Below are 19,281 nucleotides of genomic sequence, written 5' to 3' on the forward strand. Positions count from 1 at the left end.
AATATACAGAGATAAAGAATTCATTACTAACATGTAAATTGGGAGTGGAGAATTACAATTTTTGTTTTTAAGGTTTTTCTAATTCATCTATGTTTTTCTTATTGTACTGATTTTTTTTTTCAGTTGATAAAGAAACAGTTGTATGATATTGATCTTGCCTTGCTATTGAGCATAACTATTTTTTTCAAGAAAAGCCTTGAAAAAGAATGTTCACTTTTGCAGACTATCACAGAAAATGTAAGAAAATTTAGTGCGAAGTTGTGGAATCCTCTTTTATGTGTGATATGATGCTCTGCAACATTTTCTGTATGTTATGTCATGTCACTATTGATTTAATTTTGTGCCCCCTTTGTTAGAGTCCAACACTATGGTGTGGTTGCCAAAATATGTAATCTATTCCTGGTTACAGTTTTGCTTAATCCCAGACCTTCATTAATCGAATCTTTATTCAGTATCATATAGCACAATGTATTTTGGAATGCTTAAGAAATTCATTGGGTAAATTTCTCAAGTGTTATATATAGTTTTGCATTTTCCCTAGTTCTTTAGGGTTTTTTCACATGTAGGGTGTGTAACTCATTTTCCTTGTACAAGGATAATTATTTATCTCTTCCTTCAAGTACTTCAATGAATATCTTAGTAAAGGGGTATAAGCATGTGCTCTCATTGTGTGAGACATGTTTGAATCATGGATCTCACAGGCATTGCAGGTATAGTTTATCAGTGAATACAGTATATTGATCACTATGTCTGAACTTCATTCACAGTATTCCCAGATATGTCTCCTTATTTCACCACATGCCTTCATACACTGTACTTGCCAGTGCCCATCTGCCTCAGACTTACTCTGTATTATTTACAAGTTTCTTGTTCAATGTGTTGCTATGACCTGTGGCTGCTCTTTACTACATCTTTCAAGGAACTGTCCTCTGTCACCATTTTCAAATTGATTTAGGAACTTAAAGGCTATAATTACTGCCTTTTAGTCTTCTTCATCAGATACCTTCATTTTTTCCCCCAAGAATAGCATAGATCAATGACAAAATATGAGGGATGTGGATGAGCATTTAGCATTATCATTAGACTAGGAAGCCTGCCCTGGTTTGCTGGCGAGTTCATATCCATATGTGCTATAATTAAAGGCTATAATTACTGCCTTTTAGTCGTCTTCATCAGATACCTTCATTTTTTTTCCCCCAAGAATAGCATAGATCATTGACAAAATACGAGGGATGTGGATGAGCATTTAGCATTATCATTAGACTAGGAAGCCTGCCCTGGTTTGCTGGCGAGTTCATATCCATATATGCACTTTATACTTTTTAGTTACATTTCTTTCTATGCTGCCTTTTGTACATTTTGTGTAGAATGTGGATCTTTAACACAAGATATAAATGTTCATGAATAGCTCACTAACAGCTATTACTTCTGAGCTGAGGTGCAAGTAGTTTATATATCCTGGATGACACTTTTGAAGTCTGTATGATTTTTTCAGGGAGGTACATGGCGTTTCAATACTAGCAATGGTGTGGGAAGTCTCAACAGTACCATTGATAGCATTGATGGAGCTGATGACTTAAGTGCATCCTTAGCTAATTCTCCAATTCATCCTTCTGAGGAAGCCCGTGGTGGTCTCATACGACCTAAATCTCTCCTCGAAAGAGCTCGTATGAATGTAGCGTAAGCATTACAGCTTAGTTTTTGTACTATATTACATGTAAAACAGTGTGTAGCATATCCTTGATGATGATACATACTTAAGTATGTGTATATATGTGTACAAATGAGTTTTTCATTTAAATAGGCCTTCTTTACTGAATTGAACAAGGCTTCATAATATATCTCCAATTTTTTTAAGAGTTTAGATATTGAAATGTGACAAGATATATAGATATCTCCCTAGAGTTAGAGTAACTGACAGTGAAATTTTGTTTAAAAGAGTGTAAATATTGAAATATGACAAAATATATAGGCATCTCCGTAGAGTTAGAGTACCTGACAGTGAACCATTCCTCTGACATGTCTGAAGAATAGGTAACTTAGACCATAGTAAAGTATAAGTTATCTGGTTGCATTTGACACATCAGCAGGCTTTTCAGTTATACCTTCTCTTACTTATTAACTTATCAGAAGGGAAGAGAAATGCTTTTGGTCTCACAAAGCAAGGAGGATCTTTTCATGGTAGGCTATGTGAGAATTTTAGATAAATTTTTTCTTATAGACTCCCCAAACATTTGAATTGATTTTTCTTGTAAAGTGGCTAAACTTCACTCTTTTGCCATTTACTACTAATCCATCTTCATTTGTGCTGGCCATTTTCATTTCTGCTCCCTTTTTTTATGTGTGTGTGTATGTAATGGGTGTCTTTAATCCATAGGACCTTATATATTTCCTCTGTTTTTGTGTATTCTGGTTATTTCTGTGTATTTTTTTAGCTCTTTTGTGATAGATATTTTGTGTTTATCCTGGAACATCATGAGAAATTTTGAATATGAACTTCAAGGGCTTTACTGGCCTGCTAGTGGATTGCTGTAAATTAATGAAGAGCAGTTTTGAATAGGCTCTGATTAACTGCTTTGTTATGTATTTATCTACATGTTCTGGGCAAGAGATATGTTCCTTACACACTGGTAAGATCATTTGAAAAGGTTGTAGTGTCTGTCCAGTTTTTTAAAATGGCAGCATCAAAGTCATAACCTGTTTTGGTTGGATATCAAAAATTAAACCGTTTGCATTATTATATGCTAGTAATTTTTGCTCCTCCTTCGTTGAGTGTAGATTGGTGTTCTCAGGGTCAAATGTACCTGATGTTAGTTGTAGTGATCATTTTATTTTTGTTTTAGCAGAAGGTCCTTATTATGTTGATTTGTTTTCACGTGTAGATTTAAGGGAGATAAAGTTTGTGAAGCATAGAGGGTCAAGGAAAGAGACATGATATTTTGTTGCCTTTTAGATTATAGATTACTTAAAACTAAACTATCAATGTAAAAAATTGGTCATATGGCAGAATTTGGATTACTAGTCCTGTATGATTTCAAATTGCAAGTGTTTATTATTATGTTAAACTTTTTGATTCTTAGAGTGTTAAATACTGCTGTTTCCAGACATAGAAACATGAAATTTCAGGAAAACGCTATAGGTCTGTGTTGGAAAATGTAAAATGTATGCTCATTTCAGATGGTTGGATTCATCACTGTCAATTATGGAACAAGGCGTACGAGATTTCAACACCCTCTTACTCCGTTTCAAGTTTTTCTCCTTTTATGACTTGAATCCTAAATATGATGCAGCTCGCATTAACCTCATCTATGAACAGGCTAAGTGGGCCATCATGAACGAGGAAATTGACTGCACAGATGAAGAAATGCTAATGTTTGCTGCCCTGCAGGTTAGTTTGAATCCTGTTTAATGGAGATTTTCATCTCCTTTATTCAAACTGTAATTCATAGTGATAATTTTTGGTGAATGACAGTGATAAACAGTTTTTGAGTACAGGTAGGGAAGGAAAGGTGCCTTATTTTACAATTTATAGACTGAATAAAATGAGTAAAAGTGAGTATTAGAATTCAAGTTATCTTTGGGGATGGTGGAGAAAGAATACTGCCCACACATTCCTTACGTATTGTTGAAGGTGACTGAAAGGGGTGAGAGTGGGGGGCTGGATATCCTCCCCTCCAGTTTTTACTTTTCCAAAAGAAAGAACAGAAAAGGCCAAGTAAGGATTTTTCCTCTGAGGCTGAGTCCTTAGTTCTTGTCGCTTCCTCGGTAACATTGGATATGACGAATATGTATGGAAAAAAATAGAAAAGTAGTACAATATGTCTCGTTAGCATAGTCGGCAAGATGTATTTTATGATTATGAGTTGTGTTTAAAGGGTTAGTAAACAACCTGTTGATGAGGAACAGTGGTGGTTTAATGAGGGAAGATAGTGTCAAGATCAGATTTTTGCACTTAGACAAGTAATGGGGAATGTATTAGAGAAAAAAGTGTATGCAGCATTAATGGGTTTGGAAAGACAAAGTGAGTAAGAAAGCATTTTAGAAAGTTTTGTGCATAAGAGACTTTTAATTGCTATCATAATGAAAGTTTGTATCTGTGGGAATGAGTGGTTTTCTGAATAAGTTGTTTGAAATGAATGTGGTAGTTTGTAGTGTGAAAATTTTACAGAAATTTTCACTGTTAAGAATTGTCATTCATTAATGTTCATAATGGGATAAAACCTAATGCTGCCTAAGAAATATGCTGAAGGGTGTTTTACTTATTGCATGAAAACTTACAGAATTTTTTTAACCTTGGTTATTAGGTAGTTATTGCCTTTTTGAAGATATCTGTGAATGATAAGTATTTGTAATAACATGAATTGTTCAGTTTTGGTTAGTCATAGTTGATGTTTCATTGTAGTTGATATCTTTTTTTATTCTTTTTTTCAGCTCCAAGTAGTCCTTCAGTTAAATCAGCCACAGCCTGATGTGAGCAGTGGGAAGGAGGATGATATTGACCGTGCCTTGAATGACTTGGAGATTGCACTGGAAGGTTCCCATGTGGCCTCAACTCCTGCTGATATCATGCACATCCCAGAGCTGGCAGACAACCTCAAATTCATGAAGTTAGTATATGTTATGGCCTGTCTTGATATGATGCATAATTATGAACTGGCAACAGTAATGATTAATGTGAAATGTTGCATGATATGAAAAATTTGAGTGTTGTAGAAGTAATTTTTGAGATTGACTATGAATTAGGTGCAGTTAGCAGAGGCAGGAACAAGGGGCTGTAGAAAAGTTAGTGATTAACAAGAGAAAGATTTTATCATATGCAAAAGTGTCAAGAGAATTAATAAAGAAAAATGATTAGGATGGCATGTTCAAGTGACAGAATTTTTTCATTGGAGATGAAAGAATATAGATTAACTCGATGGATTGTATTAGCATATTTGTGACAGTGTTGATATAGAAATGTTGAAGTGGCATGTTTTGGAAACTTTCTTCTTACACCACATTGATTATGGTAAAGACATGGTCAAAGTACAAAGGCATAAGGCAAGTTATACACAATATCAATCTATAGATCTCTAGAGCAAGAGTGTAACTACATATGTATTATTTTTATATTTCAAGGCCGCGTCGGTTTACACTGAAAGGGTTCAAACAGTATTATTTTACCTGTAAGGATATGAGCTTACGTTACTACAAAAACAGTGACAGTACCAATGAAGAACCCATTGAGAAGATTAACTTGCGAGGGTGTGAGGTGACTCCAGATGTCAACATTTCACAGCAGCGGTATGGGATCAAGCTGGAAGTCCCTGCAGCAGATGGCATGACTGACTACATCATCAGATGTTCTTCAGTAAGTAGCTGTCCTATTTAGTGTAGCATTTTCACCCTGAGCCCTGTGATGCTAACATGCTAAAGCTGAATGGTGAAAGAATTTTACACATGCTTTGAATAACATAGTGAGATAGTGGAGCTACCTTTTAATGATTGAGGTATTGTATGACAGGCAAATTATATCTGTTTCTACAAAGTATCCAAACTTAGAGCATATGCTATTAATATATTTAGAAAATAGATCCTCAGTTTTATTTTTCTGTGAAAAGCATTGTTAATGTAAGCTCGTTATGTCCTTTTGATAAGAAATTCAGATGAGTTCCATTACTTCATCTTGTATGTTCATGTTCTTGATCTATAGGAGGATCAGTATGCTCGCTGGATGGCAGCAATGCGATTAGCTTCTAAGGGCAAATCCTTGGCTGATTCCTCCTATGACAGTGAAGTCAAATCCATCCTGGCCTTCCTGTCTATGCAGCACCCAGCTCCTGCCCCCGTACTTAATCCAGAGACTCTAGATATCCAACCAGAACATTATTTGGCGCCACGTTTTGTGCGACGCATCAGAGGCAAGGTCAGTATTTTTCCCATGTCATGGATATCATGCTTTTGTGTACAAGTATTGAAAATCTTTACTGGAAAGTTCCTTTTTCTCGAGTGTTTGTCATTTGTGCAGGTTGATGATATTAGGTTGGTAGCTGTACTTTGTAGGTCAGAACTATAAGCAGGTGGAAGTAGTAGGTGAGAACATTAAATGGAAGCAATAGGTAGAAGTAGTAGGTTGGATTATTAGGCAGGAATATTAGGTAGAAGTAGTTGATAGGAACATTAGGTAGGAGCCTCTGGAAACACTGCCCTGTTCCATTGACATGTTAAAGGTGAGACACTGAAGTTTAAGAAGTGGCACTGGAGGTCACCAGTTATGGAGACTTTTGCCATGGCCACCCATTTGAGGGACTTCCCAGAGGGAATGGACATCAGAGATATAGATAGTTAGGTTGTACTCTGTTCGGGATATGTCTTAGACCATTGTGTATGATAAGATCATTTTAGATTGATATATCCCTAATTCACAGTATTACATTGTGTGGACATATACTTCTTGCGACAAGAAAGAAGAGATTTGTAAAGTGACAGACAAGTTGTGCAGATTGGTTGGCTGAGAGTAATAGAGGCAAAAAGAAAATAGGTTTTGTACTAAGCTTCCCAGATTTAAAAACTGAAGAGTAGGGAAGGAGAAGTAATGAAAATTCTGAAAAAAGTAAAAGATTGTATTGTGGTTAAAGAATTGAGTGAATATATGTATGGATTCAGTGTACTACTGGTTCTGCCTGCCTGGATATTGGGAGGGTTAGTGGTGGTTTTGTAGTGAGCCAGCAGTTCAGTGGTTGTCAAGTTGCACTCCTCTGACCTAGGAAACTCTTTTCTTTCTGACTTACCTACATATGACTGCTGGATTATGTCCACAAACATACAGTCTCTCCTTGTCACACATAATACTGGACAGCACTTGACTCACATAACTCATTCTTCCTAACTCTATATTTTCCTACAGTGAGAGCTGTGTGCTCGCGCATCTTTTGGCTAAACATTAGGAGCAATAGATAGAAGTGACAGGTAAGAACTTAAATCAGGAGCATTAGGTAGAAACATTAGGCAGAAGTAATCTGTAGGAACATTAGGTGGAAGCATTAGGTAGAACGAGTCGGTTAGAACATAAGGAAGGAACATGAGGTAGTACACAGTAGGAACAGTAGGTCGTAACCTCTGGAAACAGTACACTAGATTTGCTCTATGCCAGTGGCTTGTTGAGGGTGAAGCACTAAAGGCTAAGAAGCAGCATTGGAGTTCACCAGTTATGGAGACTTTTGCCATAGCCACCCTCTTAAGGGAGTTCTCGAAGGGAACGGGTATTAGATAGACAGATAGAAAGGAAAGATTTCGTGAACAGTTGGACAGATGTGTGAAAAGTAAGGTCTGAATAAAAGACTCTAGAATGTTGAATGCAAAAACAGTATGTCTAAGGGATACAGTGAGTTGATGAAATGGGGAAATAATGATGAATTGTAATATGAATACATAGTATTTTGGGATGTGTATGATGAGTGTGTAAGATGGGGCAGTATTAGTGAATTGTAGCAGGAATAGCATCTTGGGATGTGTATGAAGAGTGATAAAGAATTCCTTCTCCATCATTATTATGCTCTTTATTAGTCAGTGATGTCTAGCACATCCACATTCTGGCTAATTGCATGCAGAAAACGTTTCAAACAGGACAGAATGATTTTGATACTTTTCTTGATATTGTTTTTGATTTCCTTTAAATTGATTCTAAATTCCTTCAAATGACAAGGATTTTTTATGGTATTCTATTAATTATGATTTCATTTCCATAAAGTTACTGTCATATGAAATTTCTCAGTGACTGAGTTCCCCAAGACATGATACCCTTGGAGATAAGCTGGAAATGAAGCTCAGACTGCAGGGTTTGAGCATTAAGATAAGTAATTTGTAGACTTAGTTTGGAATATGATTAAAACCCAATGCAATTAACTATACCATAAGTCTTTGGTACTGAAAAGCACGTATGATATTAATATAAGAGATAGTGGTATTGAATGCCAGTAGTGTATCACCATATCATATGCTTGTGCTAGTGGACTTGATATCTCCTCAGCGAAAAGCAGACATAAATGGAAGTGAGACTTGTTTGAGACAAAGTATTTTCAAGGACCCAAATCATATATTTCCCCTAAACCAAATTGATTTGTTCATTACCTTTGCAACTAGCTTTCAGGTAGGTAGTAGTTGGTAGGCAGCCAACGATCAGGGAGTTATATTACCAGTACTACCCGCTTGGTTATCTGGAGGGGTAGTGACACCTGCTTAGTGAGCCAGCACTTCAGTGGTTTTGATATTGCACTCCTCTGATCCAGTTAGCAGTCATTTTCTTTCTGCCTTACCCACATGTGAACTAAAGGAATTCTGTCCATAAACGTGCAATCTCTCCTTGACAACACTTAACATACAATTCATTCTTCATAACTAGATTATCCAATGGTGAGCACTATGCACTAGCCCTGCCTTTTGGCAAAATGTTAGGAACACCAGATAGAAGTAGGAGGAACACTTAGGCAGTAGCATTCAGAAGGACAAGGCAGGAACATTTAGGCAGTAGCATTAGGTAGAAGTAGTGGGTAGGAACATTTAGACAGTAACATTAGGTAGAAACATTAGGTAGAAGTAGTGGGTAGGAACATTAGGCAGTAGCATTAGGTAGTCGTCAGTTTGAACATTAGGAAATAGTCAGTAGGAACATTAGGTATGAGCCTCTGCAATCACTGCAATAGACTTGCCCTTTGCCAGTGGCCTGTTAAAGGGAAAGGCTTTGAAGGCTAAGAAGAGGTACAAGAGTTCATTAGTTATAGAGACTTTATTGCTGTGGCCATCCCCTTAAGGGAGTTCTAGATGGGAACAGGCATCAGAGATATAGATAGATAGACAGAATAGCTTTTATTTAAATTGCTCCAAACATTATGCCATTTCCTCATAAGGGAAAGATTTAGTAAGCTTTCTATAGTATTCTTAACACATAAAGGAAGTAAAAACATTTAAAATGGATATATATTTTGACTCCTGAGGAGAATGTGGTATTGGAAATAATGAAGGACTTTACAGTACAAGATTTTATAATGAATAATGGGTATTACGTGTATGATTAGCTTGATTCTCTTTACACTTTGTATATAGTGTTAAGACTGACCAAAAATGTGTACTTTTCAAGTTAATTTAGATAAGGAGTTACCTTTTATACAGCTAAATTTTGATGTAAAAGATTATTTATACCAAGGTTGATGATATGATAAGTAGTAATTATATATTTCTCTCTCTTTCCTGATGGTAGCCAGGCACTACTTGCATACCTGGACCTTCCCCGGTAATCATGGAGATATCGTTGCATAATTTCTTCTGTAGATTTGTTACAGTAGTTGCTTATTTTAGCCTTATTTTAAATGTAATATTTGCTATTTGCAGATGTTAGAATGCATTTATTTAAATGTCTTAGAGGCTCATGATAGCTGTGCTGTTTCCTTCATTGAGATAATTTTACATGTTATTCCCCTGAAGCACTGAAGTTGTAATTGCTTCAATTAGTTTCATTCATAAATCTTTCTTTGTGCTTTTTAGTTTTAGGTTAGATGTAGCAAAAGCATAGCTGGCTGTTTTGCTGTTAATGGGGAACCTTCTAAATGATCACCACTGTCTTAAAAGTAAAAATATCTTGTTTTTCATTAGTCTGAAATTCTGATTTCACTTATGTATCCATGAAAGGTTCTGCAAAATATAAAACATCAGTACTTTGTTATGGAGAAAATTTAATATATCTAGATTGTTTTTAGTGATTATCAGAGTATGTTTTAAAGAACAGAATGAATGATCATAATAAAGGCTTTATTTTTATATTTTGCATGATGGAGTGGGTGAAGGGATAGAGCTTTAAGAAAAGTGTGTGTAGATATTTAGAAGAAAGCTTTAAATGCACTTTCTTAAATAATCTGATTGTCATAATTACTGTTTATTTATTAATTGATTATACTTCATCGCCATTTCCCGCATCAGTGAGGTAGCACCAGGAAACAGACAAAAAATGGCTCTCATCATAATCACTATAGACAATAAATCTAATAAAATAAATTGTACACATAAATAATGTTGAAGTGGGTGGGAGATCAGAATTTGGCAAAAGCTATTACATTGATTTTTAAATGAATTGTGGCTTATGGGAATAATTTTTTAAAATTATTCAAAAGAAAGCCATGAGCCAAGAGAAGCTGTTAGGAAAAATTATGTCGGTGCAGGTGTACAGATGGTGCAATAATTTGACTAGAATTACCTGAATAGTAGTACTCATATTACTATGTTTATGTTTTCTGGATAAATTAATGTATATTTAATGCATGGGATAAAGAAAGATTTCTCTTTGGTTTCCTCCAAAATGTATATTAATCCTTTCTAGCTACTGTTATCTTTTGTCTTCTATACAGGGGGGTTGGTGTGGAGGACCAATGCCAGAATATATGGTAAATTATTGGTTTTTGTGTGTGATACATGCATATCCTCTCCATCAACACCAACTGAACATATTAATGGGAAACATCAATAAACATTTCCTAGATTTTAAGCATTATTTGAGAAAATTTTGCATGTTCCCAGGCACAGCTTGGATCTTAACTTGTGTTGTGGTTACTTCTTGTCACTTAAAGTGTTTCTTTACAAAAATAACTCTTAACTCTAATGGCTGATTTTTAGTAAATAACATGAGGATTATCCTGGTGTACTCAGTTTGATGTTTTGTTTCGTAAGGTTAAACCAAACGTATCTTCGTTTCCTTTTTCTCTTCATAACTCGTTACAAATGTGAATGCATATAACATTACAGTTTGTTTTTTCTGAAATCTTACAATTAATGAATACCTTTTGAGTGTTTTCACCCACTCTCCATTTATTATCCTGCTGTATGCATGGAAAAATTATGTTTTATACTTTTGCCCTGTTTTCATCTTTGAATTATGAATATTGAATGATGCAATAATTAATTGAGATTTTTGATATGGCATTGTAAAAGAAGAAAAAAAAATACTGCTTGTTTTGAATAGCACACTCTCTCCTGAAGTAAGGTACTCCTTTTTACTTGGCAAAACTTTTGGTTTCCATGCATTTCCATTTAGTCATACAGCTCCCTGTGTATTTATGTAGCTTCCTGAATGCTCAGGGGACACATAGAAGAGGGAAGGGGCTCCTGTGGCTGGAAGTTAGGGAGAAAGGTCTGTTTTCATGGCCTTATACTTAGTGTAATATGGTGGATCAGATACATACAGCCTCTGCAAAATTGCTCACAAACATATTCAATCTGTGTCCTCTGCGTTAAGGTTGAACATTGACTGTCACACCTATAAAAGTACTTCTTACATTTTTACTTTGCACACCAGGTTGATTCGTCAATGAAGACCAAAGTTACCATTCACATCCATACCCTTATAGAATCTGACAAACCCTCTACCTTTATGCACGGTGCAAGTCACATTACCTCTCAGCAAAAAAAAAATTTAGTCATGCCCTTGCATATATTGTCTTCTCACTGTCTTTACCATGTGCATTGCTGAACATCTTTATGGATGAATTAAGCACCCATTAAAATCCTCCCATGCTTGGTTTACTGAAATTAATTCCATTTCGCTGGCTTGTGGATAGTGTTGTTCTTGTGGTTACCAAAATGCATATCCTATCCTTGGACTTATGGATTGTTGAATTTTGTATGGATGCAGAGCTGAATCATGATGCTTGTCAAAATGCTGTTGGGTTTAATTTTGACTCTCTTAGGATTTCTCTCTTATTTTTTCTGATCTGTAAGTTGAAACTAATCCTGGAGAAGGAAAGTGCATTGGTTAGCTTCACTTTGTAGTACCAAATGTCATTGATATGTTAAATATGTTGTGTGAAGAGTTGGAAGTGAGTAATTGCTCAAATGCAGGTGATGTTTTCAGTATTTTAGCCTTCTTTCCATTTGAGGAATATGTTGTGGGTGCAAAGGCTGGACTGGATGACAAGTCTGATAACACAAAACTGAAAGAATGAGGGAAAGGAAAGAAAATCTTATACTCAAAGTCTGTTGAAATGTATTGGTTTAGTCTTAAGATGAGCTTTACATGACCAGTCCAAGTACATCACACGTAAATCACTTTGACAGTGTAGATAGCATAAAATGGGAAAATTTTGTCATCCATATTTATATGCTTACCTTAGAACATTCTGCAGTATGGTTTCACAGCTTTTGAGAAAATTATGTTTGTGGGATATTTCATGTAAGCAGAAATAATGATATGTATTAATTGTTCGTATTACTGACTGTCAAATACAGATTAGATTTGAAGACATTGTACATTTTACCTGGGATTTTTTCTTTTTAAAAATGTTGTCTTGAATTTTCATTTTATGGCAATTTATAACATCCTAAATTGTCAGATTATCTATTTTTTGGCTTATATATATTTTTTTAATATTACCATTTTGATTTTATATGTCCAGATGCTTACATTTGTTCATTCTTTTAGGCTGTCCAGCGCATCTTAGAGGCCCATGCTAATGTGAAGGATCTTCCCCTAATAGATGCAAAGTTGCAGTATATTCGTGCTTGGCAAGCCCTACCAGAGTATGGCATTGCACTTTTCCTTGTCAAACACATGGGACACAAGGTACGTGTGGAAATATGGGGTAGTGATAATTTTGAAATTTATTCATATCAGAGAAACTTCTGTAGATGTTCTTCACACTGTTTATTGCATAACTTGCCCATTAATTAGGTGTGCAAACTATAGTACAGTTTTTTTGGTGGGTGAAAGGAAAACTCATATTTTGATTGTTAACATGAACTTCATTCAGTTCAAGGCACATACGGTTATGTTATTTTTGAAACAATTTCCTAGTACATGTATACAACAGGATGACATTTCCAAACACTGTGCTTCTCATCAGAAATACTAGTAGTAAACATGATTGGCTACTGTAAAAAGAATCCCATTTTTAAGGATTCATAATGTTGTGTGGCAGTATGTAAATTTAACTTGTTTCCCATTGTGGAATCCTACTTTTACCTCATTAAAGTTATTTAAATATATGCAAATTTAGTCATAAAATTTAGTTTTATCTCTTTCATTACAGATATTTCTCCTTTAGTTTGGTTTCAATTATTTTTCTGCAATATCTGTAACTTTGCATTTGTATAAGTTGAATCTATATCCATAAATATGACAAGTTACTGAGGAACCCTATATTTTCAGCGAGAGGAATTGTTAGGTGTTGCATTTAATAGAATCATGCGCATGGACCCCAACACAGGTGACCACATCAAGACTTGGCGATATAATACCATGAAGGTAGGATTTCTCAAGTATCCATACCCTACTTGTTTCTGTTGATGATTTAAAGAAAAAAATTAGTGCTGCGTTTATGGTTAATTTCTTCAGATTTAATCATTCTTCCATGGTAAAGGATACAGTTAGGTCCTTTGAAATACTGCTGTCATATTTCTTTATATCTTTCATTGTTTCATTCATTTCTTTCCTTTTAGGCCTGGAATGTGAACTGGGAAACAAGGCATATGATGATCCAGTTTGAGGAGGATAATGTGGTATTTTCCTGCTTGACTGCTGATTGTAAGGTATTTACTTAAGATCATAAGGTTTAGTTTTATTTGCTTTGACAAATGGTGGTGTTCAGAGATCATATGGTTTAGTTTTACCTACCTTAACAAATGATGTTGTTCAGTTAAAGTTAATATGTTGGTCACCTTCCTCTCCCTTCTCCACTAGTTCACAATTTTCTGCTAGTGACAAGATAGATTCTGTGTTGTAGAAATTAAATGTGTGTATTATAGGTTTGTTTTAGCTGTGTTGTCTTTTTATCTGGATAGGCATTTGTACTATAGCAATTTGAAACACTTAGGCCCCATTCATATTGAAGGAAAGCTTGTTTTTATCAAATGTATATTTTCCTTCAAATGAGATAATGTCTGAGGTCTTATTAGATCTTTCACTGCCTCATTTACACTTGAAAACTTAAGGCATTGAAAGCGATTAAGAACACAAGGGTGTGCACCTTTGAATACTGACAGGAGAAATATATCAGCATTTACCCTAGTGGAATCCTGAAAAGCATGGTTTCCAGTTAGCACTCATGATTAGTTTTCTGGTGGGATGACAAGTTTAGGATACTCTGCAAAATATTACTACTGTTAAAAGCATCTGGGTAAACTTTATAGAATATTAATATTAAAAGTGTCTGCAGTAAACCATGGGAAGGTGTGTGGGGCCTGGTTATGGATAGGGAGCTGTGGTTTTGGTACATTATGCACAACAGCTAGAGAATGGATGTGAGCAGATGTGGACTTTCTTAGTCTGTTCCTGGTGATACATTGCTAACACAGGAAATGACAGTAGGGTTTTGCAATATCTATACTTTCCCTCTTTTTCCTTTTAGACACCATTACTTTACTTTTACTCACATGTACCTTCAGTCATCTGTGTTTACACACATCATAAAACATTTACAATCTTTTGCAAATCCTCTTCACTCTCATCATTTGCAGAGTATCATCTGCAAACAGGCTTGTCACTAACCACCATACCTCTTCACCACACTCCATCTCTGTAACCCCTTTCCTAGTTATGCTTTCACCTCACTTATCACTCCATACATATACATGTTAAAAGCTAAGGTGACAGACATCACAGCCCCTGCCTCACACCAAAATCTATATCGAAATTTCACTCAACTCTCCATTCACATTTAAACATGCGTTGCTGCTCTACACAGAAGGCTTTTACACCATCCAGCGGTTGTCCCCCTTCCTTACATACCCTTAACACACTCCTTGAAGCATTCCACTCTTCTCATTGTCTTACGCTTTTTCCAAATTCATAAAAGCTGCATACAGCTTTATACCTTTTGCTAGTTAATTTGGATAGTCATTTTCACGACAGAAATCTGATCCATGCATCTCCTACCTTTCCTAAAATCCCCTTACTCCTCTTTTGTTCTGCACTCAGTCACTTCCATCACTCTATAAGTCAATGCTCTTGAATACACTTTTCTTAGTATACTCAACAGACTTATTCCCCAATGATAGCTTTCACCCAGTCCTCAGGCACAACCTTCTGTTTCCATGCCAAATTGCATATCAAATGCATCCACTCTGTCATACTTTCACCTCCGTACTTGTATAATAACTTTTGAATACTCTTTCCATCTACCTTTCACTTCCTTTTGATTCAGCAATTCCCCTTCCGTACTTCTCACATAAACATTCCACTCTTACTTCCACCTCTTTCCTTTTTCACCTTCCTTCAGTACAATTTCTTACTTTCCCTAAGCTTTTCATTCAGTTTTCTTCCAAAATCTTCATGTACTCATTCTTTGCTTTCCTCAAGCAACTTTTTAACATTCTGCTTACACATCTTTTAGTCATTCATCCTCCTTTGCTGAACTTCCCCTGGTAAATTCCTTTCAAGCAATCTACCATATGCCTTTTTCTTGTCCTCCACAGTATTTCTTATCTGTCCACCATGCATTTCCCTTCTTATCCTTATATCTCATAACTTTTTATCCAACTAATTCAGCAACCTTTAACAGTCTTTCTCTAAACATTTAGACACCTCCTTCACGTATGAATGCATCCCATTTATTTATTGCATTTCTATATGAACTTTCAATCACCCTCCTTTCATACTCTACCTTGCATTCTTTCTGATTCATCTCTCATATTCAGATTTTCATATGAATAGCCATTGCATGAGCCAGTGAAATACATTACACTACATTGATAAATGGTTTACCAGAGACTTGGTAGGAAAGTTCTCATCTAGGAAAGTAAGCCTTGGTAGCTATTACTCTGCAGTAGTACATTAGGAAATGGATTATTAAGTACTGGATCTTTGGTTCAGATTATATTAATACTGCTCATCCGATGATATTGGTCAGTTTATTAGTGTATACAGTAATACAAATTACCCAGTACATTTATGACATAATGTATTTATTGACTCATAATAAATCAAAAACTATTGCAGGTGGTGCATGAATTCATCGGTGGATACATATTTCTGTCCATGCGTACTAAAGATGCCAACCAAAATCTCAATGATGAACTTTTCCACAAATTGACAGGTGGATGGGTTTGAGGTAACACAGATCCTGTTATCTATGAGTGTTTTTGTTGAATGTTGTAAAGTTTGAAATATTTCTAGTATTGAAATATCAAGGAAGGTTTAGAAATATTATGTCATCTTTGAATCCTTGAGACTGTAGACTATATATCTGAGTGTTTGTGTACAAGTGAAAGAGTACCGGAGTACTGATACGGTAAGCATTCATAAGATGGTAAACAAATGTTTAAATTGAAGCTTTAAGGTTTTATAATGACTTAAATGCATTTACATAAAAGTTCTACACCTGCCAGATTTTAATTCTTGTAAATATAATGTTACAAAAGTTAGCCACAAATTTTACTGTTATGAAATACCATCCAGTTGTTTATGAGCCTGCAAAAATTTTATATATATTTTAAAAAATTATGGTACATCTCTAACTTAGAAAGTTGTATTATCAGTCTTTTTAAACTTCTGAGTTTATGTATCACTCTGGAATTTTGCTAAAAAACCGAGCTATTTTTGTGTAGTAACTGAAGTAGATTTCAGGTTATTATAGTGTAACTGAAGTAGATTTCAGGTTATTATAGTGTAGTGATTTAGTACATCTTCCTTTAATTAATGGAAGTAGATATTTACAAGTAGAATGTATATTCTTTTTGTACTACAGTGTATCTTTACATGTACAAAAATGTGTACATGATAATGCATAATGCACTGCTAATGTTTAAATTGCTACTTCCTCAGAGAGATACAATCTGACCGGAATAATGAATATTAACAGGTTTATTCATTGATTACTGTTTGGACAATTTTTATTTATGAAAGCCATTATTAGCATAGATGTTACTTTGCCTTCCTCATGAGTAATTTACTGTTTTTGTTAACTAAACTCTAAGCACAAAGACTATGTAAATAAGAGTTGAACTTTCATAAATATCAGCTAAGACTTAGAAACCTAACTGCTTTTCCATTGCTCTTCCAGGTATTGAAATAATTAGAATTCTTTATAATGCTTCATGTGTTATTGCACTACAGTTATAGAACTTAGATTTCATGACAGTTTAGGCTCCATTATGTCCTTTGTAATAAACAGGCTATAGAAAACAAATGTAGAATGGGCGTGCTATTGCCTGTAGATTTTCTTGTGCAGTAATGTGGTGAAATAAAGAATAATGCTTGTGGGGGGCTGGAAATCCTCCCCTCCAGTTTTTAATTTTCCAAGATACAGAGAAGGGGCCAAGGGAGGATATTCCCTGTAAGGCTCAGTCCTCTGTTCTTAATGCAGGAAATGACGAATGTATGAAAATAATTTTTTATACTGAATGTGGTTTACCGTGGTCAATGTGCTGTCAGTGGACTGAACCAGGGCATGTGAAACATCTGGGGTAAACCATAGAAAGGTCTATGGGGCATGGATAGGGCGTTGTGGTCTCAGTGTGTTGCACATGACAACTAGAGACTGAGCGTGAATGAATGTGGCCTTTTTTTTGTCATTTTCTGGAGCTGCCTTGCTGATGCAGGGGGTGGCAATGCTGTTTCCTGTGGGTCAGGGTGGCACCAGGAATGGATGAAGGCAAGCATGAATATGTATATGTTGATATGTGTATGTGCATGAGTGGATGGGTCTTTCTTCATGTTTCCTGACACTACCTTGCTGATGCGGGAAATGGCGAATAGTATGAAAATTATATATATATATATATATATATATATATATATATATATATATATATATATATATATATATATATATATATATATATATATATCGCATTAGTAAGGAAGCGCTGGGAAACAAAGAACGAAAAACACATCTACATATATAATGTGTGGTGTGAGGTGGTTTGATCGAGTAAGTAATGTAAGGGTAAGAGAGATGTGTGGAAATAAAAGGAGCATGGTTGAGAGAACAGAAGAGGGTGTTTTGAAATGGTTTGGGCACATGGAAAGAATAAGTGAGGAAAGATTGACCAAGAGGATATATGTGTCGGAGGTGGAGGGAACGAGGAGAAGTGGGAGACCAAATTGGAGGTGGAAAGATGGAGTGAAAAAGATTTTGTTTGATTGGGGCCTGAACATGCAGGAGGGTGAAAGGAGGGCAAGGAATAGAGTGAATTGGATCGATGTGGTATACCAGGATTGACGTGCTGTCAGTGGATTGAATCAGGGCATGTAAAGCGTCTGGGGTAAACCATGGAAAGCTGTGTAGGTATGTATATTTGCGTGTGTGGACGTGTATGTATATACATGTGTATGGGAGTGGGTCGTAGAAGGCGACTAAAAGGGGAAGGAGCAGGGGGGGGGGCTGGAAATCCTCCCCCTCTCGTTTTTAATTTTCCAAAAGGAGGAACAGAGAAGGGGGCCAAGTGAGGATTTCCCTCAAAGGCTCAGTCCTCTTCGTAATGCTACCTCGCCAGTGCGGGAGATGATGAATAGTATGAAAAAAAAAATATATATATATATACACATACATATGTACTTTCTTATCTTCATTTATTCCTGAAGCCACCCTGTCCCACAAGAAACAGCACATATGTATGAAGGAAAAGAAAAAGGATATACATTCTCTTCCCCACACCTGATTGCCACCCCCTGCATCAGAGGTAGTGCCAGGAAACAGACGAAGGGCCACCTGATCACAATCGTGTTCTAGCACTTATGTGTAATGTGGTGAAATTACTGCTCTTTATCCACATATCAAATATATATATATATATATAAGAGAGAGAGAGTAGTCTTTTTAAAGAATATTTACAAAGTATAAAAAGAGCCATACTTTAAACAGTAGATGAATATTTAAAAAGATCTGCCAATATTTATGTTGAAAGTATTCCTTAGTATGTATTGATAAATGAACAAATGAGTTTAATTTTATAGTAAAAGACTAGTTTTTAAGACTGTTGCAAATGGTTTTTGAGTACATAGATCATGCTAGAAGCTAGTTATATTGTTGCAGCCTTGGCTAGGAATAGTCAGGCTCTAGATTATTGCAGAAGTTCTCCCAGTATGCACTGAACTGAGAATCATATGAATAGATAAGAAATAGGTAACATTATAGTGCTCATTATTACATTGTGGTAATGGAAAGAAGTTTTGTAATGAAAAGCTGAAAGTGAACATTTATGGTTAGCATATATATGAAGCTTATAAGGGTAAGGAAAGTCATGATGTCTGAAGATGTACAATTTTTTCTTAGAACATATGTAAGCTATAGGTAGCCAATATATATAGAAAACCCTGCTGTG

The 19,281-nt window shown here is 35.5% G+C and overlaps 1 protein-coding gene across 6 annotated transcripts in view; it reads left to right on the top strand.

Moving 5' to 3' along the window:
* The window catches only part of Fit1 (Fermitin 1), an 89,215-nt gene extending 71,141 nt beyond the window's left edge, over nucleotides 1-18,074 (top strand). For 3 of the 6 annotated variants that reach the window (XM_071687500.1, XM_071687501.1, XM_071687502.1), the window contains exons 5-13: nucleotides 1,496-1,680; nucleotides 3,178-3,388; nucleotides 4,432-4,607; nucleotides 5,119-5,350; nucleotides 5,693-5,905; nucleotides 12,443-12,583; nucleotides 13,169-13,264; nucleotides 13,459-13,548; nucleotides 15,956-18,074. In XM_071687500.1, the coding sequence (XP_071543601.1) occupies nucleotides 1,496-1,680; nucleotides 3,178-3,388; nucleotides 4,432-4,607; nucleotides 5,119-5,350; nucleotides 5,693-5,905; nucleotides 12,443-12,583; nucleotides 13,169-13,264; nucleotides 13,459-13,548; nucleotides 15,956-16,066 (1,455 nt within the window). In that variant the 3' untranslated portion in view covers nucleotides 16,067-18,074. Of the gene's footprint in view, nucleotides 1-1,495; nucleotides 1,681-3,177; nucleotides 3,389-4,431; nucleotides 4,608-5,118; nucleotides 5,351-5,692; nucleotides 5,906-9,235; nucleotides 9,269-10,376; nucleotides 10,413-12,442; nucleotides 12,584-13,168; nucleotides 13,265-13,458; nucleotides 13,549-15,955 lie in introns of all 6 variants that reach the window. The other 3 variants (XM_071687498.1, XM_071687499.1, XM_071687503.1) reach the window with 3 other exon arrangements.
* The last annotated feature ends 1,207 nt before the right edge of the window (nucleotides 18,075-19,281 follow it).

Source organism: Panulirus ornatus, chromosome 43, assembly GCF_036320965.1.
Source record: "Panulirus ornatus isolate Po-2019 chromosome 43, ASM3632096v1, whole genome shotgun sequence".
Classification (NCBI taxonomy): domain Eukaryota; kingdom Metazoa; phylum Arthropoda; class Malacostraca; order Decapoda; family Palinuridae; genus Panulirus; species Panulirus ornatus.